General features: G+C 50.8%; 1 protein-coding gene across 2 annotated transcripts in view; it reads left to right on the top strand.

Moving 5' to 3' along the window:
* GPD2 (glycerol-3-phosphate dehydrogenase 2) overlaps positions 1-24967 on the top strand; it is a 47947-nt gene that overhangs the window by 16319 nt on the left and 6661 nt on the right. The window contains exons 4-16 of one of the 2 annotated variants that reach the window (XM_059476141.1): positions 565-689; positions 1523-1620; positions 2497-2660; positions 14409-14561; positions 15687-15831; positions 19834-20027; positions 21802-21936; positions 22181-22356; positions 22819-22950; positions 23356-23514; positions 24290-24402; positions 24480-24558; positions 24658-24756. In XM_059476141.1, the coding sequence (XP_059332124.1) occupies positions 565-689; positions 1523-1620; positions 2497-2660; positions 14409-14561; positions 15687-15831; positions 19834-20027; positions 21802-21936; positions 22181-22356; positions 22819-22950; positions 23356-23514; positions 24290-24402; positions 24480-24558; positions 24658-24756 (1772 nt within the window). Of the gene's footprint in view, positions 1-564; positions 690-1522; positions 1621-2496; positions 2661-14408; positions 14562-15686; positions 15832-19833; positions 20028-21801; positions 21937-22180; positions 22357-22818; positions 22951-23355; positions 23515-24289; positions 24403-24479; positions 24559-24657; positions 24757-24967 lie in introns of those variants that run through there. The other variant, XM_059476142.1, reaches the window with a different exon arrangement.

Consider the following 24967-nt stretch of genomic DNA (forward strand, 5'->3'; position numbering starts at 1 on the left):
GGCTGGAGCATGGTTGGACCCAGTGATGCTGGAGTCTTTTCCAGCCCCAGGGCTTCAGTGGTTAAGGCTGACCAGGCTGTTTCCTGTGGATATCAGAATTCCAAGCGTGCCCCACGGGTTTGGGCACCTCTGAGGCAAACTCCAAGTAAGCAGAGCTGCCAGTTGTCTCCCTCTCTGGAATGCCACTTAAATGGTTGCTGAAGAGGTGTGGAGCTCCCTGCTGCAAAGGGTTAAAAGTGTCCACGGAGCCCCTCTGTTCCTGCCATGCATCCAAGCTGTCATTTCCCTGGGGAGCGTGCCCCCGTAATGTGCAGTAATGCCTTTCCATTGTGAAATACCCAGCTTTTAATGTGCTGCTGTTTAAGTTCTGCTTTGACTTTTCCCTCAGGAGGAAGGCGAAAATTTTTCATTACAATATAGACAGTGCACTACACTTTGAATACAAATTTATCCATGTACAGAGTAATTTTTCTTGTGATTGTCTCTACCCTAGAGAAGTGTCTTTAATGAATTACATACAAATTGTGTAATTTAAGAAGTTAATTTGGTTTTCTGGTAACACAGGACTAAAAACAGCCCTTCTAGAAAGGGATGATTTCTCATCGGGGACCAGCAGCAGGAGCACTAAATTGATCCATGGTGGGGTGAGGTACCTCCAGAAGGCCATCATGAGGTTGGATTTCGAGCAGGTAATTTTGTGTGCTGGTTGTTCAGCAAGAATTGCTGGGAGACCCTTCACTGGCCCAGTTAGAGCTGCGTCTCCTTTGGAGCTTTCCAGTGCTGGGTTCCAGCATTGTGTTCCACAGCCACTGTGCGTGGGAAGTGTCTGCTCCGGGGAGCTTTGCTGGGCAGTGTCACTGCCAGGCCCTGCAGGCTGTGGGTTTTGGGAAGGGCAGGCAGAGGCAGGGCTGATCTCAGAATCAAAACAGCTTGAAATAAAATAAAATTAAAAGAGACAGGCAATGTCATGAACTGGGGTGAGTGAGTGGCTGTCCTGTTCTGGAACGGGGAGAGAAAAGATGGTAAATGAGTGATTTAATTTGGAATGGGGGAAGGATATTGTAAATGAGCGACTTATTTTGGGATAAGGGAATAAAAGATGGTAAATGAGTGATTTATCTTGGCATGGGGAAAGAAAATATGGTAAATGAGTGAGAGTTTGTAGATGCTTTTGTGCATTCTTGTGTGGGTGGAAGCCTGATATTCCTGTTTTGAGGACTCACTTTGTCTTTCCATTGGAGCCTCTCAAAGTATGTTTTAGTGGTTGAAATGCTGCTGCCAGAGTGTGACTTTTCAGGGGAAACACCTGGCTGGTGTTTGGCAGTGCAGGATGGTGAGGAGGCTCTGGAGGAGGGTGGGTGCTGTGGCACTGACCCTGGCTGCTGTTTGGCAGTACAGGATGGTGAAGGAGGCCCTGGAGGAGGGTGGCACTGGCCGTGGCTGGGTTTTGCAGTGCAGGATGGTGAGGGAGGGCTGGAGGAGGGTGGCTGCTGTGGCACTGACCCTGGCTGCTGTTTTGCAGTACAGGATGGTGAAGGAGGCCCTGGAGGAGCGTGCACACCTGCTGCAGAGCGCGCCCCACCTCTCAGGTGCGCTGCCCATCATGCTGCCCATCTACAAGTAAGCTCTGCTGTGCCTTCTCTCCTTTACCTTGGCTTCTCACAAGCAAACCCTGGCCTGGGAGGGTTTCTTAAAGCTGTCCTGGGGGAAGTTATTGGGCTACAGAAGCACAAAGCTCACTTGTGCACAGCCAGCAGTCGCTGCTTTGGGGGGCACATCCTGGGGTGCAGCCCTTCCAGCACCCCAGCAGGGACAGCTGCAAAGAGCTCTCATTGCCAGGATGTATTTGCTATTCTTTCAGTGCACCCTTGTCCCCCCACTGTTCCCAGCACGGTGCTGTTTAGTCCCTGTGGGCACAGAACAGATTCCTCCTCCTCTGAGGAAGGCACTCAGTGCTTTGGGTTAGGTTTTCAGCCTGCAAGAGCAGTTACTCACTGGAACAGGCTACTCAGACCAGGGAGGTTTTGCTGAAGGAACCTAATTTTATTAAGATCATTGCTGTTTTCATTATTCCTGTCTTAGTGTGAGGGGCTTGTAAAAACTGGAGCTTGAGTAGGTCAGTGGCTGCCTGCATTTATCGTGGTCCTGTTTGTGCAGGAGGCCTTAGACCCTGCCTTGGGGGAATCCTCTCAGCTTGCACACACAGCTCCAGTATCTCACCCAGAGGCACAACAGCCCCATTTAGATCCTGATTTTAGAGCAAATAAATCCTTGAATGTGCTTGACTCAGTGCAGAGAGTAGCTCAGTTAAAAACAGTGGCAAACAACACCTAAGTCTGCAGTATTTACATTGTCCCGAGCTTGTGATGCTGCACAAGGTGGAACTGCTGTAAGAACATTGTGTGTCACTCGCCGTGTTGCAGTAACAGAGTGTGCACGCACCTGTAGATGCTTCGTTCGTACCTTGTCTCACCTGCCGGTGCTGTTTCCCCCCAGGTGGTGGCAGCTGCCCTACTACTGGATTGGGATCAAGCTGTATGACCTGGTGGCAGGCAGGCAGTGCCTGAAGAGCAGCTACGTCCTGACCAAGAGCCGGGCCCTGGAGCTGTTCCCCATGCTGCGCCGGGACAAGCTGGTGGGAGCCATTGTCTACTACGATGGTGCGTGGCCTGTCTGCCTGCTCGGGGCTCCTGGGCTCTGCCTTTGGCCTTCAAACACGACTGGGGGGCTGGGGTTTGAGCCCTGGCTCTCTGCAGCTCGCCTCTTGATTGTTAGTGTGGGAGAGAAGTCATGTTTTCTGCAGCAACTTACTGGGTGTAGGAGAAAATGCAATGGCTTTTCTTGGCTTTCCTTGGGTGTAGAGCAGCGTGAAAGTGTTCTGGTGGAGATGTGGTTTCTGACCTTTTGGCAGCAAAAAGGTCTTCACACAAGGTGGATTATAAGGGAATTCTTTTCCCTTTGTAGAACTGCATTTGGAACAATTCATCAGCTCATCAAAGGGGTTCTGGACTGGGAAGAGCTCTGGAAACGCACTGGACTCCAGTGGGGTTTATGAGGCTTCTGCTTAAAGCTTGTGTTGTTAATTGCAGGTGTCTCAGACAGAGCCCAGCAGCCCAGTGGAAATGAATTAAAACTTCATATATATGTGTGGGAATATGTATGTGCAGATTCTTGTTTGGGAGGAGGGTTGGATTTAAAGGATGGACTTGTGTTTAGTTGGTTTTACTACTGATAGAAGCTGCATTTTATCTCATTTTTAAGGTCTGGAGGAAATTAGAGCAAAATTTGCAAATGTAGCAAAATTTGTTATGGGATTATGTGGTAGTTTTTGTACCCAGGACCTGCCATACACAGCACACAGAGAGGGAATTCAGGTTTATTTTTTCTGTATCCTGAGCTATTCCTTAGCTTGTTTTAAGGGATCCCAGGAGCCTGCCAGAAGAACGAAGTGGTTCTCTTAACTGTAATTACACTTCTCATAAGAGCACTATAGCTTGAAATCTATTTATAATCTAGTGAAGTTTTTTCTGATTAAATAAATAATTTGGCTGTATCATGGCTATTTACTACTCCAGCATTCCAAAGATGCATCTTTCAGGGTAGCCTTAAAATTGGTTTTCACGTTTCTTACATGAATGATTGTTTTAAACAGTGCTGTAAATCTAAAGATTCAGCATCAAGATGCCAGGTGGGCTTTGATGGCAAGCACAGGCAGGGCAAGGCTCTGAGTGACTGAGAGATGTCCCTGGAGGTTCAGTGCCATCCCAACAGAGGGAAACAAACCCACACTCACTATTGGGAAGGAAGATAAAATAGAGAAAAAAAGGAAAAATCTGTCTTGCTTTATGTGGCTTTCTCTTAGTTATCCTCGGTTTTAGGCAGAATGTAAAGAAATGCTGTTTTGAATTAAAATTTTAAAAGTTCTCCAAGCTCCAAGCCTCAGTTTCCCTGAAGAGTAAGATGGGTTTGAAGGACTCAGGGATGAAATTTGTGAGTGGATAATGCACGTGTGAGTGTTCTGAGGCTTCACCTAGTGCAGAATGAGCACTGCCCAGCTGGAGCGTTAATTCAGTGGTGAGCAGGCCACGTTTCAGCTCGCTGCTGTCTGTGTCACTCTGCTCTGGGGTGGCCCCTGGGGCACGTGGACTGCTGTGTCCTGATCAATTAACCCGTGTTCTGGCCACGGGAAATGGGCTTTAAGTCACAGCATTTCAGCAAGCTCCCTTTAGGTCTTGTGAATTATTGTACTTGAATTTTAGTGATGTGCTGTCACACCCTAAACCCAGAGGGATGGAGCGCAAAAGGAGAGGGAATGGAGCTGAAAGTAGAGGAAGGGGTGATGAAATTAAATTTGTTTTAGTCCTTTCAGAAGGATTAGTCATAAAATAGAGTATTAAATAATGGCAAAGCAAAATACAAGTCTTAAAGTAGGTGATATCTTTCTCTTCTCTGTCCATCCCTTCTCTCTCCCCCAAAGGATGAATTGATAAATTGGCCTTTTAAGGATGGAGTGTCTCACCTGTGAGTGCAGTTAAATGCAGTTTTATCCCGTTTCCTCACTTTCTGTATTCCCTGTCGCTGTAATTGTTGCAAAGGGAGCTGTTAATGGTGACAGCTGTGGATCCCCAGCACGGAGGGGAAGAGGTGCAAACGCTGCACGTGCGGGTTGGTGCTGGTGTGCTGCAGCCCTGCCCAGGGTCCCCGTGTCTGTGTGGCCCTGTGGGGCTGCTGGCACCTCCAGCCATCCATAATTCATGGGGCCGCTGCGTTCCCAACCGCGCCGGGGTCGTCTTCATTACAGCCTCTAAATTGTTTATACAGGCACAAAGAAATGGTACATCATAAACGTTGCAAGTACCAGCAAGAGCGAATCGCAGCCTTGTCCAGAGGCTATTCTTGCTCTGCCTGAGCATCGGGAAGCCAAAGCATATGTTGGATGTTAGCCGGGGTGTACACAACGTGTCCTATTTATTCAAGGTTTGCTTTGAAGCCACAACTTACAAGTTTGTTTCTTAGGGGGACATGTCAGACTGCATTTAGCATTTGTTGGTATTAGGATACTCCTGAATAGCAAAAAGGCAACATTTTGGGGGGAGAAGGCGGCTGCTATCTGAGCAGGGATCTGTCAGATCCACTTAGGGGCTGCGGGAGAACTGGAGAGGAGGCACAGGGAGAGGCTGGGCTCAGCTCAGGATCTCGGGCAGGATTGTTCCAAAGCGCTTTAAATGGGAGAATTAATCTCCATTTAAATTATATAGAGTTCATTATGATAACAACTAGGAAAACCATTAAAGCAGGGATCCAGCTGGCCAGAGTGTGTCAATGTAAAGTGTTCAGCAATTCCAAGTGGCACGGTTCTCTTCATGATACATTATTTTTCTGTCTCTAGGTGCTTGCAGGCTTCTTTAACATATTTTGCCTTGCAAGAGCCCTTAGGTGTGTAAGGAAAATCTGTGTTCTGGAATCGGTCCTGAATTTTAGATTCTAGGGCTCTGCTGACTGTGCTTTCTGAATTTGCTGTTATTTCCTGAAATAAGAAATTAACATATGCTGTGTCTGGGACTCTCTTGCCACATTGAGGTATTGGATTGTTTATTGTCTTGTTCTACAAATCTCCAGTATGTTTACTGGGATGTAAGTAGTTGTTTTTTGCTTTTTGCATTCTCAGTAGTTTTGCATGCATTCTCTGCTGAAATATTTTAATATGGAGGTTATTTAAAAGTAGAAAAAGCCTTGGCAGAGGATTTCGCTTTCCCTGTTTACAGCAAGCCCCCTGAGAAATCCTTCCCAGGCACACGTGCACACACAGACACACACACAAAAATCAATGCAAAAGAGTAGGGCATTCATTAAGCTGTCAAAAATGGAATAAATGCTTTTTTTTATTTGGGCTCTTGTAGCTATTTTTCCTAGGATTTGAGTGTGTCCTGAATTATGAAATGTTATAGCTTTATAATTCATGTTTGACAAATGGATATTTGGAGATGTTGAGCTGTAATAGGGGTATTACAGACAACTCTGTGGCTGTTTTCCTTCACTGGATATAAAAACTCTGACAGCTTGTCACTGAACAGAGTTTCCATAGGTGAATTTAAACACGCAACTGCTGATATTTCCTGGTGTTTCCAGCCTGGGGCTGGGTGGGAGAGAGAAGCCTTGCAGGCACGCTGACCATGGTGTGGCTGGGAATCACTCGGTGTGTGTCCGTGCCCGGTTGTGTGCCAGGGCGTTCTGCATCTCAGAGCTGCCCTTGAAATCCTGCAGGGTGTGGGGCTGAAGGGGCACAGAGCCCAGGACAGGGCTCTGGAGCATTCTTATGGTAGCACAGAGAGGCAGGACCAGCTCCCAGGGGTGCAGAGAGCCCAGCACAGAGCTCTGGACCATGCTGGAGCTGGAGCTGGTGGTGATGCTGGTGCTGGTGCTGGCACAGACAGGCAGCCTCAGCTCCCAGGGGTGGAGAGAGCCCAGAACAGAGCACTGGAGCTTTCTGGTGCTGGCATGGATAGGCAGGACCAGCTCCCGGGGCTGCCCAGCTCTGTGGGATGGAGGTGCAGGGAGCCCAGGAGAGACCTCTGGAGCATTCTGGTGCTCGTGCTGGTGCTGGCACAGACAGGCAGCCTCAGCTGCCAGGGATGCACAGAGCCCAGCACAGAGCTCTGGAGCACGGACAGGCAGCCCCAGCTGCCAGGGATGCACAGAGCCCAGCACAGAGCTCTGGACCATGCTGGAGCTGGAGCTGGGGCTGGCACGGACAGGCAGCCCCAGCTGCCAGGGATGCAGATGCAGAGAGCCCAGCACAGAGCTCTGGAGCACGGACAGGCAGCCCCAGCTGCCAGGGGTGCAGAGAGCCCAGCACAGAGCTCTGGAGCACGGACAGGGGTGCAGAGAGCCCAGCACAGAGCTCTGGAGCACGGACAGGGGTGCAGAGAGCCCAGCACAGAGCTCTGGAGCACGGACAGGCAGCCCCAGCTCCCAGGGATGCCCAGCTCCCTCGGGCACACGCCGTGCCTCGCCGCTCCGGTCCCGCCGCGCTTTCCCCGCCAGGGCCCTTTTATCATTTTCAGAAAGGATAAAATCAATGGGCTGCACCAGCTGCGTGTTTAACCCAGTTTTGCCTCTGTCGGAGGTGCGGGCGCAGCCGCGTGGCTGCAGGAGGAGCCCTTTGCTCCCGACAGAAGGGCGCTGCCTGCCCGCTGCCCCGGGCGCCTTCCCAAAAGCACCGGATGATAGCTGCGTCTCTGCTGTACCTGTAACAATTTAATCGTGTGAGTCAGCCCAGTCAAGCATCCCCAGCTCATGACTGGGAGACATGAAATTCATTGTCATTATTGTCCCTGTCATTTTGGATCATTATATCCTGCTGCAGAATTTTCCTCACTCCAGTGCTTTCTTACCTCCAGGAAGCAGGGATTATGGCTGAGGTTGGGGTGGGGGCAGGACTGTGAACTACATTTACCTCAGGGGAGCCACAGATTAAATTGGCTTTGCTTTCTGACTTGCTGGATTCGTCTGTTTGTACGCTCTGGGTTTAAGGTTGGAAATGATGAATATTCCGGTGAATTCAGGGCCTCTCTCTTTTCTTTTTTTAATGCTTGTATAAGCAAAGGATGGGGTTTGTGTCCCTTAAGAAGTGAACGGGGAATAATTCTTCAGATCGTGTTACCAAAAAGATTTAAGATTATTCCGGAACAAGACGACGTTACTGCTCATTGTGGCACAAACATCTGCGTGGTCCCCGGTGTGTCATGGCTTTCAGGGCCAGGGATGGAGCTATGCTGTGAGCCAGGGGCTGTTTGTGGGGGCTGCAGTGGGTCACGGGGTGCCAGCTGCGCTGCTCCTCATGGGACGTGTCCTTGGGAGGGGAATTGGGCAATGGGATCCCTGCCCGTCTCACTGCTGCCAGGAACAAGGGACAGGAGCAGAGGAACCGGCCTCATGCTGCCCAGGGGAGCATCAGAATAATGTTCAAAACAACTTCTCACTGCAGGAGTGGCCAGGCATTGTAGTAAGTTGTCTGTGGAGGTGGTGCTGTCACCATCCCTGGCAGTGTGCAGGAGCCATCTGGATGTGCCACTTGGGCCATGGTTGTGGGGAGATTGTGGCAGTGCTGGGTGCTCTGGAAGGTGTGTTCCTGCCTTGCTGCTGTGGGCTCTGTGGTCTGTGGGAGCAGGGCTGCTCTCTCTGCTGTGGCAGGGCACTGTGTCCCTCCGGGCACTCCCTCCCTCTGGCCAGCCTGATGCGGCTCCCAGGTGGGCTGTCCTGCGTGGCACAGCAGCAGCTGGCCAAGCTCAGTGCACGGGGGCTGACACAGCCATCCCTGCTGTGTTGGGAGCTAGAAACCAGCACGGGCTGGGAGCTCACCCTGATGGGATTTTCCCCTGGGAGCTGTTGGTGGCACTGGGGACACAGCGAGCTTGGTGACATCCCGGGTCCCTGCCTGGCGCGGTGGCACGGCTGTGCAGCCGTGCCGTGACGGGCACTCGCGGTGACATTTTAGCGCTGTTTCCATAAACTGACAGTGACAATGTTTAGTTTCATTTTAACACAGTGCTTTTCCTGCCACTGACACGGCAGTCACAGCGTAGTGACAAGTTGAAGCCTGATACAAAAGAAGTGGGAAACAACGTAATTATAAAGCAGTCACACAGAGCCAGAATTCCAAATTTTGTCTGTCACTGGATGTGGTGGATATTGTGGCTTATTTTTGTGGCTTTCTTAGTGGGGATCTTAGTTTCAGTAGGAGTTTTAGCTCCTGTGCTGTAACTTGGCAGCAGACTCTAATCAGACAGACGTTTGAAGGATATTGGGATTTCTTCTGTAAAACCATTTTATGGGCTTTCTGCCTCTTGCTTTGTTTATAACTGCAGAATTTGGAATAAATCATAGTAGAACAGGGGCATTGGCTTTAAACAGACAGAGGGCAGGGGTAGGTGGGAGGTCAGGGAGAAATCCTTCCCTGTGAGGGAGGTGAGGCCCTGGCACAGGTGCCCAGAGAAGCTGTGGCTGCCCCTGGATGTGTCCAAGGCCAGGTTGGCTGGGATAGTGGAAACGGTCCCTGGAAGGGGAGGTGGAATGGAATGAGCTTTAAGGTCCCTTCCAACCCAAACCATTCTGTGATTCCAAGATTCTTGTGATCTGAGCTGGTGCTAAATGGAGGAGGTCAGAAATGAAGGTGACTACTATTGGGTGACTACTAAACTGTGGATGTGTCAAATGTGAGTTTGAATCTGTTGGAATCAGTTTACCTGTGGGAAGGCTGGAGGCTTCCCCTGCCACGAAAGCTCACAGCTCTGGGCAGGTGTTAGAGAGCTGAAATGTGGGGTGTGGTTATTTCCAGTGCATGGTCAGTTGTCCACCATCCTTCCCACCTGCTTGGGCCTCAGTTCAGCAGCACGGGTGCCCAGGGCACAGCAGGGTGGGCCCTGTGTGCCCTGCAGGAGCTGCAGGCACAGCCAGGAGTGCTGTCGCTGTGCTGCTGGGGGGATGGCGCTCATGGAGCCGGGTCAGAACGCGTCCCCTGTAGCAGGACAGGAGCAAGGACATGAGTGCTGCAAAGCCTAGAAAGTCTTGGAGTTTGCAGCAAATTCCACTTCAGCTTCTTGTGATTCAGAGAGCTGGAGAGTTCAGGTCTGAGGGCATTGTTCTGACTTGTGACTCACGAGTCAAAGGGGACATTCTCCCTGAGCTTACTCTGCTTGTTTGGGGAGGAGAGCTCGCTGAGCTCTCGCTCAGAGAAGTCTGGAACGATCTTGAGTCACTCCAGCTGATTCATCGTGCCTAACTGGGATCTAACCCTTTCCATATGCACAACAGCTCCTGGGCTCCTGCTTAATGCTTGTAATAAAACTGCTCGTGCAATTAAGCACTTCCTTAAAATTATAGGAGAGGGACAGTCTTGGGGACTTAGTGTAGTGTGGTTATATATATCTAATGCACATGTATAATTGTGTCATCACTCACCAGCCTTCAGTGTGGTGAGGTTGGGGTAAGGTTTGTGGGTACACAGTGAGAAAACCTGAGCAGGAAAGGATTTGGTTTCCTGTGTTGCTTTGTTGTGTGCCTGCTGTTACCTGGTGCAGGGCTGCAGTAAGGAACACACCTGTAGGCAGGTGAGCTTTAAGGTCCCTCTCATCCCTCTCTGGGGCTCTGTGAATTGGTGTGATGGGGTAGTTGCAGAGTGACACAGGACAGAACATACCAGAGCTGCCAGAGCTGCCTCATTCCCACTCTGGTTTTCACACAACGCTCCTGAACCAGCCCCAAACAAATCTCTTTGGTCTGTGGGCTTTGTTACCTCTCCCTGCTGGCTGGGGCTCAGCTCTGATAAAAATAAAATTGAATGTACACTGTGTGCACTCTGGGGGAGGATCCTGTGAGTGCCAATGGAAACATTGTCTGTTCGGATGTGGAGAAATACAGCATTTGCTACTAAGGAGTGAAAATAGAATTCTCCCAAATTACACAAAAATAAGAAATTATAAACCAAATGGCATCACTGCTGGGCTTAACGTGGTGTGGGACAGACTTACTCAAACTGTCTTTGCACACTAAAATGTCCTCAGCAGTGTGGCTTCCAGGATTGAGGGGTTTCTGAGAGGGTTCAGTGCTAATTTGGTGAAAGCACTTAGGCCGGTGTTTTGGGAAAAGCTGGGTTGACTGCCCTTAGTAAAAATGAAAGTATCTCTTCATTGTCACCATGTTACAGCAGGTGAAAACAGCAAATAAGGGATGACTCTTTCAGTTTTCCTCGCCATTTTCAAGAGGCACTACACAAGGAGCTGCAGAGAGCTCAGCATGTTTCCTCAGCATGCTCAGGGAGGTTTCTCCCAGTGCGCTGAGCTGTGCCTGCCTTCTGTTGGGGTGCAGCAGGTGAGAAGTGGCACCATGCAAGGGACTAACACTCAAACCCAGCCCTGGAGCAGCAGAGTCCTCTCCAGGCAGGGCACTGGTGAACATCTCTTCTTGGGGAATGCCACGGTTACCTTTTCACTGGGCTGCCTACACTTAGGGGATGTAGGGGATCTTCAGGGGCAAACTCACCTGTACGAGAAGGATTTCAAATTAATTTGGCTTAGCCACTCTGTTGTTAGAAAATAACTTTTTGGCGGAAGTATTTGAATATTCTGATTCTCTGTTCAAGTGCAGGATTTTAATGTCATTATCTAGGGAGAATACACACATGCCAGTTGGCAGGCCCTTAAAAGAAAAGGCAAAACCCAGCTGTTTATGAGTATGGAACCACTATCCTGTGACCCCATCTGTCCTAAACTGCACTGTTGTTCTCCACAGATGATAGATTCCCAAGGTAGGAAGTCACTCTTTACTCCTTTCAAACCCAGACCTCTGCAGATCTCTGCTGTTCATGCCATGAAATACTCAAGCACTCCACACTGTAGGTCGCATCAATCTGAAGCCAGTGTGCTTTTCTAGCCATGTAGTTAATCAGGAACTGGTTATTTCCCAGTCCTCTGCCTGCAAATGCATTCCAAGGGCACTCAGTTGCTTTTGGACAGCTGAGGAGTGAGTGATAGCATGGGGGTTCTTGCGTCAGAATAATGATGAGGGGAAAATGGATGAGAGGTTCAGAGAAAGGAGGAAAATGTTGTTTTGAGCACAGTGGTCCAAATCCTGGCATGTGCTGAGAGTGACCTGAGCTCACTCTGACTTTAGGAGCATTGGGAGGCTCAACAAAACACTGAGCAGCCTTTGGATTTGGGGCTTGCTAAACAATTGTTACTTGGAAGTTTGGTTTTATAGAAGCTACCCATTTCCACATTATTTATTCTGCTGATTGGCTCCTCCGGATTGCTTTTGCTCTGGACAAATAAGTGACAAATCTGGGAAGAGGCAAACTCGCCAAATTTAAACAGTCAGGGCTCCATAGACCAGAGCTAATATTGGCTGAAGTGGGGTCGTGCTGAATGTGATGAATCCCCACACCAGGGCACCCCAGGAGGGGGGTTTGTGTCGGTGCCACCTGGGGCCCTGCTGGCAGGAGCAGGCTGGGGGGCCTGAACGCCCTGGCCCCAGGGTCCTGCTGCAAGGAGGGAGCACATCCCCTTGTGCTGAGGTTTGGCACAGCAGGGTTTGGTTTTGGGGGCCCTGCCTCAGGGGGGGTGCTGCATGGTGTGTGACAGCTGAGTCCTGCGGTGCCATGGCTCGGGCTGGCCCAGTTCAGCCCCAGGGAAAGGGGGATGTCTCCAGAGCAATGAGCTCCTCAGAGCCCCTGGCCACGGGCTAGGGGAGCGTTTCCTGGCTTACAGAATCACTGAAGCATTTATGTTGGAAAAGCCCTCCGAGAGCATCCAGTCCAAGCTGTGACCTCATCATCCAGCCCAGAGCACCGAGTGCCACATCCAGTCCTTCCTTGAGCACTGGGTTCCTCTGGAATCCCTGTTGTTGTGTGGAAGCAGCTGCTGTTCCGCATCTTGTCGCTGTCCTTTGTCCCTTTTTCACCCAGCGCTCCCTTTGCACACGAGCTGTACCTTCTCTCAGCCCTGCCTGAAAGTGGGCAGCTTTGAGGTGAACCTCATAAGGTCATTTATCCCTCCCTGCCATGGCAGCAGCAGCAGGGCCCGTGCATTTACTGAAAGCTTTGCCTGCCAGCTCTGACCGATGGTTGTTCCCTCTCGTGCATCTCGTGTGATGGAGCATCCCCAACTTTTCCTGACATCTTGCTCAGTTGTTTTGCTGTTCTTCCGTTGTTGCAGCTGATTCTGGGCATTGTTTGCTGAGTGGAATTGGAGTTACTGTTTGTTTCTTCATCGGTGCTTTATCATGCTGCTGTTTCTGCACACTTTGTGTAACTTTTTTTCTCATAGCTGAAGACGGATGGCACTGCACAGCCGGGGCTGGGTTGGAATGAGGGGTTTGGGGAGGGGAGGTGGTGCTTGCGAGGCCATTGATCCCATCTTTATAACTTTGCCCTTTTAGCTGGGAACAGATGATTTGCACAGGGGTTGGAGATTTGCGCAGCCAGAATCCGAAGGACCAAACTTTACATAAACCATTTATACTAAATGCTGGGAATGCTGGCAACATAAATCACCTACAGTATCTATTACAAATTTATCACTTTTTCAGTATAGTCCGTGATAGGAGTGGTCCGAGCAGGTGGGGAAGTGAACCTCAGGAAGTTTAGCCTGCTCGGAAATTAATTATTCAGGACACACAGAGCCTGGCCCCTTCAATGTATAGTAATTCTTTCCAGCCAGCATCCAGGCCTCCAACTTCAGTGCAATAATAAATAGGAAAAGTCTCAGGTGAAACCAGTATTTCAGAGTAATTAATCATCTTCCCCTCACAGTCCCTCCACCTCTCTCTTGGTTTTCTTTAACGAGGGAATTTCAGTAATAAATCTTTAATGATATGTGTTAAGAATCCTTCATTAATTCTTGTCCACTTATTTCTCTTTTTTGGTTGCTTTTATGTTATATGTTGGGAAGTTCAAAGGCATATACAAAAAAAAAAAAAACCCAGTTAAATTTGGCCGAGTCTCTAAAAGGACGTTTAGGATGTCGAGTGTCATGTGTTCACTTGGTAATCAGACTTGTTGGTTAATACCAGTTGTGTTGTCAAAATCCTGGGTGTGGGTACCGAGTTAGGGCAGGATGATAAAGGAAAGGCAGGCATGGTTTGTGTGCTGCTCAGTGCAGCAGTGCAGACCCTCCGCGAGAGGCTCAATGTGTGGGGCAGGCCCAGCCCGTGTGGGGCTGGCATGGGGCAGTCGGAGCTCGTGGGGCAGGCACAGCCTATGTGGTGGACAGAGCCCGTGTGGAGCTGGCACAGCCCGTGTGGGGCAGGCACAGCCCGTGGGCAGGCTTGGGGCAGGCACAGCCCGTGTGGGGCAGTCAGAGCCCCGTGTGGGGCAGGCACAGCCCGTGGGCAGGCTTGGGGCAGACCCAGCCCGCGTGGGGCAGGCCCAGCCCGTGTGTGGAGCAGTCCCAGCCCGTGTGGGGCAGTCAGAGCCCCGTGTGGGGCAGGCACAGCCCGTGGGCAGGCTTGGGGCAGACCCAGCCCGCGTGGGGCAGTCAGAGCCCCGTGTGGGGCAGGCACAGCCCGTGGGCAGGCTTGGGGCAGACCCAGCCCGCGTGGGGCAGGCCCAGCCCGTGTGTGGAGCAGGCCCAGCCCGTGTGGGGCAGGCACAGCCCGTGGGCAGGCTTGGGGCAGACCCAGCCCGTGTGGGGCAGGCAGAGCCCATGGGGCAGGCCCAGCCCGCGGGGCGCGCTGGATGCGGCGGTGCCCCCCCGGCCTGGCCCGGCCCGGCCCGGCCGTGCATGCAGAGCCCGGCAGCGAGCGGCCGTGAGCGGTACGCGATGTGACAGGGACAGCTGTGACAGATCCGTGCTGACACGCTGCCGCGGCGCCGGCCGTGCTGCGGGTGACGGCTGTCCTTCCCTTCCCTGCAGGACAGCACAACGACGCGCGCATGAACCTGGCCATCGCCCTGACCGCCGCCCGCTACGGCGCTGCCACCGCCAATTACACCGAGGTGCGGCACCTGCTCAAGTGCTCGGACACGGGCCGCGTCTGCGGCGTGCGCTGCAGGGACGTGCTCACCGGTCAGTCTGGGGTTTGGGGTGTGTGTGGGGTTTGGGGTGTGTGTGGGGTTTGGGGTGTGTGTGGGGTTTGGGGTGTGTGTCTGCGGTCTGCGGCGTGCGCTGCAGGGACGTGCTCACGGGTGAGTGTGGGGTTTGGGGTGTGTATGAAGTGTCTGCAGGGTGCGCTGCAGGGACGCGCTTACCGGTCAGTCTGGGGTTTGGGGAGTGTGGGGGGTTTGGGGTGTGTGTGTGGGGTCTGCGGGGTGCACTGCAGTGATGTGTTCACCAGTGAGTCTGGGGTGTATGGGGTCTGTATAGGGTTTGGGGTGTGTGCAGGATCTGTGGGTTGCGCTGCAGGGATGTGCTCACAGGTGAGTCAGGTGTGCAGGGTCCCACTACAGGGATGTGCTCACAGGTGAGTGGGGTGTGCAGGGTCCCACTGCTCACTGGTGAGTGGGGTGTGCAGGGTCCCACTACAGGGATGTGCTCACAGGTGAGTGGGGTGTGCAGGGTCCCACTGCTCACAGGTGAGTCAGGTGTGCAGGGTCCCACTGCTCACAGGTGAGTGGGCTCTGTGGGGTGCCCTGCAGGGGGCAGTGATACTCTGGGGTAACATGAGAGGGAGGAGCGGGGCCACTGCTGTCTGCAAACAGCCCTGAACCAGCTCAGGAGCCATCTTTCTGGGCCGTGCTATTAGTGTCACTCAGCTTCCACTTCTGTCACATTTCTCACTCAAACCCCAGTGTTTTGGCAGGCCAGACTGAGCCTGGCATCCCAGCCCTTCTGTCAAGCAAAGAGGACATTGTAAAAGGCTCCATGCTGTACAGTAGTAATCCCATTTACCGAGTCTGTGGGCTGAGACTGAAATCTCTCTTCTTGAGAGGCAGATTTCAGCTGAGCAACTTCCACCCCACCTGCCTCTCTTCTGCCCTTACAGATAAGCTGGGATTCCACTCTAAAACATTTTCTCTCAAATCTGGTGTTGGAGGAACACTTGGTTAATTTTTAGAACCCGTCCCAGCTGTTGTGTTCAGACGCACAGGGTACGCTTTACAGTAGGTTGAGTTCATAGAGAGATGAATAACAAAGAGCATCAGTGAGCAGGAAACAAATGGTGTCTGTGATTGATACTGTTTTCTTTCACAGGGAAGGAGTTCGATGTCAGAGCCAAGTGTGTTATCAATGCCACGGGACCTTTCACAGACTCAGTCCGCAAAATGGATGATCAGGAGGTGCCCAACATCTGTCAGCCCAGTGCAGGCGTGCATATCGTGATGCCTGGTTATTACAGGTGAGGCACAGGGAGCCTGCAGCCCGTGTGACACCATTTGTAATCTCTGCTGCTGCTGCTGAATAAATCAGCTGGGAGAGGCACACCGCTGGCTCTGCGGCAGCTCACCGTGCACAGTTTGACTCTGATTTTTGTTTGTGTTTTTCAAAGAGGATCCTGGCGCTGTGCCGGTGAGGAGAACAATTTCATCTCTTCAGAACAGACTGAAGCCGTGTAGTTTTTAGTTAGAGCTGCCCAAGGCAGGACTCCTGCTGAAGCAGAAGGCGTTTAGGCAGCACATCCCCAGGTGTGAAAGCACCTGTTTCGGTGATGCCTTTCAGCTGAGTGTGCTGCTGCTTGGTCACCCCCTCAGGGAAACAGGGAGCATGTAAAACCTTCCAGAGAGGTTGCACCTTCCTACAGAATCTCTTATCCTGTTAAATCATGGAATCTCAGAGTGGTCTGGGTTGGAAGGGACTTTAAAGATCATCTTGTTCCACTGCCTGCCTTCACATATGAAACTCCCTGTGCAGTGACTCTGCCGGGATGTGGCTGTGCGAGAGAAAACAGGAGTGCAGAAGCACAGAGTAAGTGAGAGGATGGGCAGTGTAATCACTAATGATAATTACTGTCACAGGCAATAGAAGTAGCTCAGAGTAGCACAACCACCTTTGCTGTGGCCCCAGGCCCACGTGCCCACCCCTGGGGGTTTTGGTGGCCAGGACGTGCCCTCCGTGTTCCAGGAGAGGTTCCCATGGCACTCTGCTCCCTGCAGTCTCCTGCTCCTCTCCCTGTTTGCTGTGCAAAGCCAAATCCCCTTCTCCCGAGCCAGCCTTGTCAGTCGGAACTCAAATATTGCCTTTGGTTCCTGAAGTCATTAGCATCCTAATGGAAATTCCCCTTTATGGACTTAGCCCACTTGTGTTGATACAGTGCCCTTGCAGTAATGCCTTCCTCAGCCCTTCTCAGAATGGGAATTCAGCCTTCCAGTGCACCAGGGGGTGCTTCTGCCAGAGCTGTCCCAACAGGACACCACCACACACTGGAAAATTGAGGCATTTTTGGCCTGGTGTACAATCACCCCTGCATTCTCTTCTGGGTTTTTTTTTTTTTCATTTTTGTGTCTTTCTCCATGAAAAATGGTAAAATGACCTGATAGCTGCTTTAAAGTAGTAAAAATGTGGAGAAATGGGCTGTAATCCCAGTTTCCTCATATGCCAGGAGAAGGATGTGTGTGATTAGGTTTATGGCCCTACACAAAAACGTGGAAGGCTTTGGAACCTGGACTCACTTGGTAAATTCAAAGTAGAAGATGGCTGGATACGCTTGAGAGCTCTGATTTATTTATTCTGTAATAACCCAATAATTTTAATTGGAAATGTGGAGAATTCCTGTTCTCCATGTTCCCCGGTGTATGTCAGCATGTGGGCATTACTTTCCTTGGAAAATAGTATCTGCCCACACACTGCCTCCACAGCACAGCTGATAAGATAACACTGCACTGAATTTCCTTGGAGTGGGATAGCTGAAAGCAGGGAACTGTCTGCTAAATAGAAAACACTCGTGGGATTTAATCTTGGTTGCATCAGGCCTTCCTTCTCGTGGTGCCAAGGAACACTGCTCAGCACAGGAGGGTTGGCATTTCACCGTGTCCATGTGTGCCCTGTGAATGTGTTACAGGATCTTGGCCCACAGTCACACAAATGATTTTTTTTTTAACATCTATAGGGTTTTAGTTATAAATATAGTCAAGATTTTGTAAAACTAATGTTAACCTAATGCATTCACTCCCCATGGGTTTCTTACTCATTGAAGTCCTTCATTAATAGTCCCAGAATTCCTCCCCTCATTAATTAGGCTTCCTGCCTGGAAAGTGTCTGTGAAGGCAAGGCTTTTTCCTCTCCCTTCTGACCAATTTCAGATGTTTCTGTCTTTCTGGAATTTTCCTCTTTGCTCTGCATTCCACATTCCAGGTAAAATTGCACCTCACTTCTCTATGGAAAGTCACTTTATATTGTTATTTAACTGCATTTGTGGTGCTTTGGTCAAATGTTTCTTCAGCTGGAGGTCTTCCATGGATCCAAGACCTTCCATGGATCTCCCAGACCTTTTGCCTCTGCATTTCTCTTTAAAGGCATTGCTATATGCTTCATGCTGGAATTTCCAATCCTCAATTTGCCTATTTTAGCCATCTTTAAAGAGAAATCTCACCGCAGCTACATGGCTCTTACCTCCTTCTCCCATCCATGGATGGGAGAATCATAGGAATTCCTGCCTCATAAAATCGTGTTGTTTCAGAGTTATTCCTGGTGTGCAGCAGCATGACTCCTGAGGCCTCAGGAAGGCCAGTATTTGGGTGTTAAGATGCTTCTTTCTGATGCAAAACACCTTATTTTGCATTTGTTTGGGTGGTTCTTTAGTTATTTAAATAAGCTGGAACAAGCATGGCAAAGGGCATGGAGAGAGAGCTTCCCAGGATAGCTGGTATCAGTGATTCAGTAAATAACTGGCATATGAAAAACTGCTCCAGCCTTTCTCAGCACTTGCTGTGCAATCTAAAACACTTCAGTCCAGAGGTGCTGTGGGGAAACTTAGTTGGAAGTCTTTGCTTGTTTATCTTCCTTGTTTTCAGCAGTTTTTATGAAATCATATAAAAAAATTCATACTTTGAAGAAAATGTCTATGAAGTTTCTAAATTCTGATACTGTATATTAAACCTCTGATTTCCTCTGTCTCTAAATCAACAGCTTTTTCATTTTAAAAAGTAATCATTTGTCTGAGGTGATTTACCTTTCCCAAACCTGTGTTGACTTCCCCTATTAGATTGTACCTCTGCCACCATATGCCTAAGCTGTCTATAAATATCAGCTAAAATGGGTCTAATATACACGCTAGCTATGAAATTCTCAGCCTCTCTCCCAGCCTTGCCAGATATTGCCAACTTCCCTTCAGTAATCACTTCAGACTTCCTAAAAAAGCAATATTCAGCTTGAATAGGTAAATCCCACCCAAGCAGGCCTTTGCCTGCCTTAGGATTTGAGTCCACTGAATAATTCCCCCCTGAAGTCCATAACTGGCACCTAAATCTGCATCTCCTGCCCTCCTTCCATGTGCTCCCTGTGCCTCAGGAGCAGGGGCACAGCCTGAAGAGCCCTGACCCGACTGCACATGTTTGTAAAGGGAGTTGCAGCACCTTAAATGAAAGTCAGCATCAGTCCTTGAAGGAAAAATGATCGAAAAAAGGGGAAGTTCAATGTTTTCCTACATAAAAGCTGTTTACTTTGAAGAGTTTATAAAAGCCTTTTGTTTTCTGAAATACAAGCAGAGCTTTTTAATAAGCCATGAGGAGGTAGTGGGTTTGTACCTGTGGATATCTTTCTTACATTACACCAGAAAAACCTGATACATTAATTAAAATCTATCCAAAGCACTACGGTTTTTCATCCTTGTACTGAATCATTCTGTTGTAGCACTGGCAGAAGGAATTAAAAATGCCTGAGTAGCAGCATCCACCGAGTGTCCCTTTTGCTTTTTTCCCTCAAAGCACAGTTCCCCTCCCAGGAGCAGAGCTGGAAGCACTCAGAGCACGTTCCTTGATCCAAATCCCTCGGGAGTCTGTGGGTGTTCCTTCCTGCTCAAGTGGCAGGTGGTGACAAACTCAGGCTTAGTGTCACTGCAAGGATATTCCTTAAATGTCTTCATTTCTCTTCTTTATTCTCCTTTTCCTTTCAGTCGCCAGCCCTCACCCCTCCTGCTCCACCTTTATTGTGGAGGCAGATTGGAGGAATCACTGTGATTTTATGGCATAAAAACATCCACAGGCCTTGTTTCCCTAACCTGCTGGGACATCTGTTTAAAGCCATGTCTCGGCCACACGTGAAATCCATTATTTGTTGATTTATTGACCCCTTTACCTGGGAGCAGATGCTGTGTCTCAGTCCTTGCCTGGGCACTGGGGGTGCAGGGACAGCCCCAGGTGCCACCCCCTGTTCTGGTGTGAGCCAGACCCCTCCTCTCTTCCAGCCCTGACAACATGGGGCTGCTGGACCCAGCCACCAGCGATGGCAGAGTGATCTTCTTCCTGCCCTGGGAGAAGATGACGATTGCAGGGACCACAGACAGCCCCACGGATGTCACTGCCCACCCCATCCCCACCGAGGAGGACATCAACTTCATCCTGTGCGAAGTGCGCAACTACCTGGGCCCCGACGTGGAAGGTAACCTGGGGGGACCTTGCTGGGAGGGGCTGGGGGGCACTGCAGCCTGGGGGGCATGCCAGCCTGGGGCACAATGTGCTGCTGCCTGAAGCTGTGGCTCTTGGCATCTGGCCGTCCCAAACTGGTGGGCTGAGGTGTCAGCGTTTGCTGCTGCTGCTCCAGAGCATCCAGTCCATCACCAGCCAGCACCACCACTAACACATCTCCCCAAGTGCCACATCCACTTTTGTTTTGGGCACCTCTAGGAAGGGTGACTCCACCACTGCCCTGGGCAGCCGTCTTCCCTCCAGACTGAGGGTTTGGTTTCTTTAAATTATTCTGTACTGCTGTGTTTCTGCTGCAGCATTGAAATAAGTCTGAGAACCACTCAGGCAGGAACACTGTAACATACTTGGGTTTAGGAAAACCTGCTGTCTGGAGATGGGAAATGATCGATTCCTTGTTTCCTGAGGAATTGATGTCTGCATGTTGTATAAAGTTCTGAAAGTGTCCAGGGAAGCTCCTGTTGGGTGTCCGGAGCAGCAGTTGGTGTTGGAAGCGCAGGAGAGCAGGGAGGGAAATGGCAATGTGAATAGGACAGAGATTTGATGGGATATTGGGAAGAAATTCTCCCCTGTGAGGGTGGGCAGGCCCTGGCACAGGGTGCCCAGAGCAGCTGTGGTTGCCCCTGGATCCCTGGCAGTGCCCAAGGCCAGGCTGGACAGGGCCTGGAGCAGCCTGGGATGGTGGAAGGTGTCCCTGCCATGGCAGGGCAGGATGGGATGGGCTGTAAGGTCTGTCCCAAGCCAGGCCATTCCCTGGTTTCCCACGTGTTTTCCAGCAGCACATTCAGGAGTGTTCAGTCCCTCTGGCTCAGCCCAGCTGGGCCTGTGCTGGTTTTCCTGGGCAATTACTGTTTATAGATGGCTGGAGCTGAAATAACGACGGCACTGCCCATATCACCCCTCGACAGCCCTGTCTCTGCTGCCAGAGCCAGTGCCAGGGTTATCAACTTCCACAGGCTTGGACACCTTCCAGCTGCTTAATTACAGCGTCACGCATGCTGCTTTCTGTAGTTTCATTAGTTTATAAACCTAATACAGGGTCTTGTGTCTGTGATTAACACTTCATTTTGGCAGCTTGAACACGCTGGCAGAGCACATTGATTTCGGAAATCTATTCCGTGTTCTTTGGGGGATGTGTTTTACACCTTTTTAGTGATTTTTCAATTATCGGTCATTTGAAAGTTGTATTAAAACATGTTCTAAAGACTTCAGTATAAAGCAAATTGCTAACTGCACTTAGGGTGAAGGCTGTGGATAAAGATGGCTTGTCAAGAGGAAATCTTGGAATAATAACCTTCAATCTAGAGGAAAAGCTTGGAAGATGTGAAAGGAAATGTTATACTCATGTAACAAACTTTATTTTGGTTTATAAAATATAGTGTAAGGACTGTTCAGATTCACTGGGAAGAATTTTCCTGGAAAGGGGGCTCAGGCTGCAGCTGCCCAGGCAGGTTTGGAGTTCCCATCCCTGGAGCTGTCCAGGGAACACGTGGACGTGGCACTCAGTGCTCTGGGCTGGTGACAAGGTGGGCATTGGTACCAGCTGGACTCGATGGGCTGGGAGGGCTTTTCCACCATCAGTGGTTCTGGGATTCCATAGCCCAGCTTATCCCGGGGCTCTGGGGGTTGCTCAGCGCCGAGCAGGCTGTGGAGCAGCCCTTGGTAGTGCCCACTGGGAACTGGGCACCCCCGGGCTCGGGCTGGCCGTGCCTCAGTGTGGCTCTGCACAGTGAGAAGAGGAGATGTGCTGGCAGCCTGGAGCGGCATCCGGCCCCTGGTGACCAACCCCGACTCCAAGGACACCCAGTCCCTGTCCCGGAACCACGTCGTGACCATCAGTGACAGCGGCCTCATCACCATTGCAGGTACTGGGGGTTCCTAGAACTGCAGCTCTGCTGGGCTTCCCTGGGGTATTTAATGCAAAAATCCTGTTCTGTGGGAATAATTCTGCTCCTGTGACCAAACTGCTCTGTCAGTGGCAGCGGGACTGGCTTGGAGCAAGCCTGGCAGCAGTCCTGTGGTCTGTGGAAATCAGAGATATGTCTGTAGGGTGTAAGAGGTTGTGTTCCTGCTGCTTCCCCCAAATAACGAGGTGAGCCCTGTTCCCAGGTGGGAAGTGGACGACCTACCGTGCCATGGCCCGGGACACCATCGACGCGGCTGTGCGCGAGCACAACCTGGAGGCAGGCTCCTGCAGAACCATGGGGCTGCAGCTCGAGGGGGCCCAGGACTGGAGCCCCACACTCTACATCAGACTGGTGCAGGACTACGGACTGGAGAGTGAGGTGAGCCCTGCCTTCCTGCCTCAGAGGGGTTTGGCCTTCCTCTAAATGAAACACCAACATATCTTGGGCAAAGGTCTGGTGAGCCCGATGAGAGCTGGGGCAGAGATAGTTCTAACAGAAATAAAGTTAGTAATTGTTCCTCATCTTCCCCTTTTCCTTCCTCCTAATCTTGACTGTTTCCTGCAAAAACTCTCTGACTCATGGGGTCTGTGGTCCCTGGAGCCCCCCAAGCTGTGCAGCAGCGTGATCGCTGTGTGGCAGGAGAGCTGGGCTGTCAGGCCTGGTGGCACACACACAGCAGGGCAGTGCTGGTCCAGCCTCCCACAGCACTGAGCTTCCTCCCACAGTGTCACACTCCAGCACCCTTGGCAGGCTGTTTGTTATTGGGGATGAGGGAATGGTCAAGGAAAATGTGTCTTTCGTGTGCTTTCAGAGCATGTGGGTTTGTTTTCCTCTCCACAGGTGGCTCAGCACCTGGCTTCCACCTACGGGGACAAGGCTTTTGAGGTGGCCAAAATAGCCCAGGTGACAGGGAAGAGGTGGCCTATTGTTGGGAAACGTCTGGTATCTGAATTTCCTTACATTGAAGCTGAGGTATGTGGAAAAACCATGTCGCCTTCTGTGTTTCTGTCCTTGGGGCAAGCAGGCCAGTGGCTCTGAAACATCTGCTTGAGCCCTTTCCTTTGAGGAAGCCAAAGGAAATTTTCTGTGCCTGTACCTGGAGCACACTTTGTGTATCGATATATACACATGAATATATCTATGCACAATTAAATATTTATATAGTGCCTATTTTGTACTTCATGTACAAATATTGGATCCCAGATGGGTTCTATAAACTGTCCCAAGGAGAAGGGGCTCTCCCAGCCATGTCTGGGGCTCTGGGTGCCATCCCTGCTGCCCCTGTCCCCAGGTGGGTTCTGTAGTGTCCCAGGGACAAGGGGCTCTCCCAGCCCTGCTGAGGGTCTCAGGGTGCCATCCCCGCTGTCCCTGTCCCAGGTGGTGTACGGGGTGAAGGAGTACGCGTGCACGGCCGTGGACATCATCTCGCGCCGCACGCGCCTGGCCTTCCTCAACGTGCAGGCTGCCGACGAGGCCCTGCCCCGCATCGTGGACATCATGGCCAAGGAGCTCAACTGGAGCGAGCAGAAGAAGAAGGTACAAAGGGCCCTTTTCAGCTCCAGCTGCTTTGTTTGGCTCGAGGAGTTTCTGTGTTAAGGATCCCAGCTGGTTGAATAGAGAGCTACAAGTGATGTTTTATTCCCAGCAGAATGAGGCACTTGGTGCATTTCATTCTAAAGGCTTTATAAAATGGCTGTGAGATGGGTGGGGATTGGCCAGGGGGTGGGAGGGGAAGATCTGTATCCTGCTGCTCCCCAGCCTTAGAAATGAAAACAGGCTTGGCATTGCTGTCCTATTCCTGTCAGTTATTTTGCTTTATTGACACTTTTCAACAGATCTGCCTCAGCAAAGGAAGCTCCTGTAACCGTAAAGAACCTGCCTGGTGTTGAGCTCCCTGGTTTTTTTTTCTGATTTTGGACAGCTGAGTCCAAATCATCACACTAAAGATCACACTAAATCATCATCACACTAAGATATCAAATGGGAGAAAAATGACAAGGTGTAGGCCTAGCCTAAAAAGGCCATTTCTTTCTGAAAGGGACAGTCAGACTGTGTGTGACTGAAGGTGTGGATGCACCCGAAAGCATTCACACAAAAATTGGAAGTCTTTACTAGCATGGATACCTTTTGCAAAGAGTAAAAAGTGCCTAAGTTTAACTTTTTGATACTTCTCAGCTGCCATCTGCTTAATTTTGGGGCCTTAGAAAAGTATTGGTTAAGTGAACGAACCTAATAGTAAAGTATAAAAAATAAGTACCTGCGTAAGAACTTGCTATTGCTCAGATACTCAGGTTTTGTGTTTTCATTGTAGGAGGAGCTTGAAACGGCTAAAACATTCCTGTACTACGAAATGGGCTACAAAGTGAAAACAGATCAATTAACAGACAGCTCTGAGATCAGCCTGGTGCCTGCAGACATTGAGAGGTGAGTGGGGCAGGAGGGCTGCCCGTGCCGCTGTCCCTGCAGCCCGGGGAGCCCTGACGTGCAGCCCCTCCCTCCAGGTACAAGAAGCGGTTCCGCATGTTTGACAAGGACAAGAAGGGCTTCATCACCATCCTGGACGTGCAGCGTGTGCTGCAGGTGAGCTGCCCCTGCTCCTGGCTCCCTCTGGGAGCGGCCCGGTGCGGGCTGAGGCCAGGCTGCTGAGCTGAGCCCCTCTCCTGTGCTCGTTGTGTGCAGAGCATCAGCGTGCAGATGGACGAGAACACCCTCCACGAGATCCTCAACGAGGTGGATCTCAACAAAAACGGGCAGGTGGAGCTCAACGAGTTCCTGCAGGTACGTGCCTCATCTGGTTCCAGGAAGGGCTGGTTTCTGAACAGCACACAGCTAGGGAGCTTTTCCCTTTGCTCAGGGCTGGAGACCAGGGGACTGTTCCTCTGGTGGTACAGGGGGCACAGAGAGCATCCTCAAGCAGCTCGGAAATTCAGAAAAAAATGCTTTTTTTCCCAGTCAGACTCAAAGAACAGGTCAAATTTACAAAGTAGGC

The sequence above is a fragment of the Ammospiza nelsoni genome, chromosome 7 (assembly GCF_027579445.1).
Source record: "Ammospiza nelsoni isolate bAmmNel1 chromosome 7, bAmmNel1.pri, whole genome shotgun sequence".
Taxonomy (NCBI): domain Eukaryota; kingdom Metazoa; phylum Chordata; class Aves; order Passeriformes; family Passerellidae; genus Ammospiza; species Ammospiza nelsoni.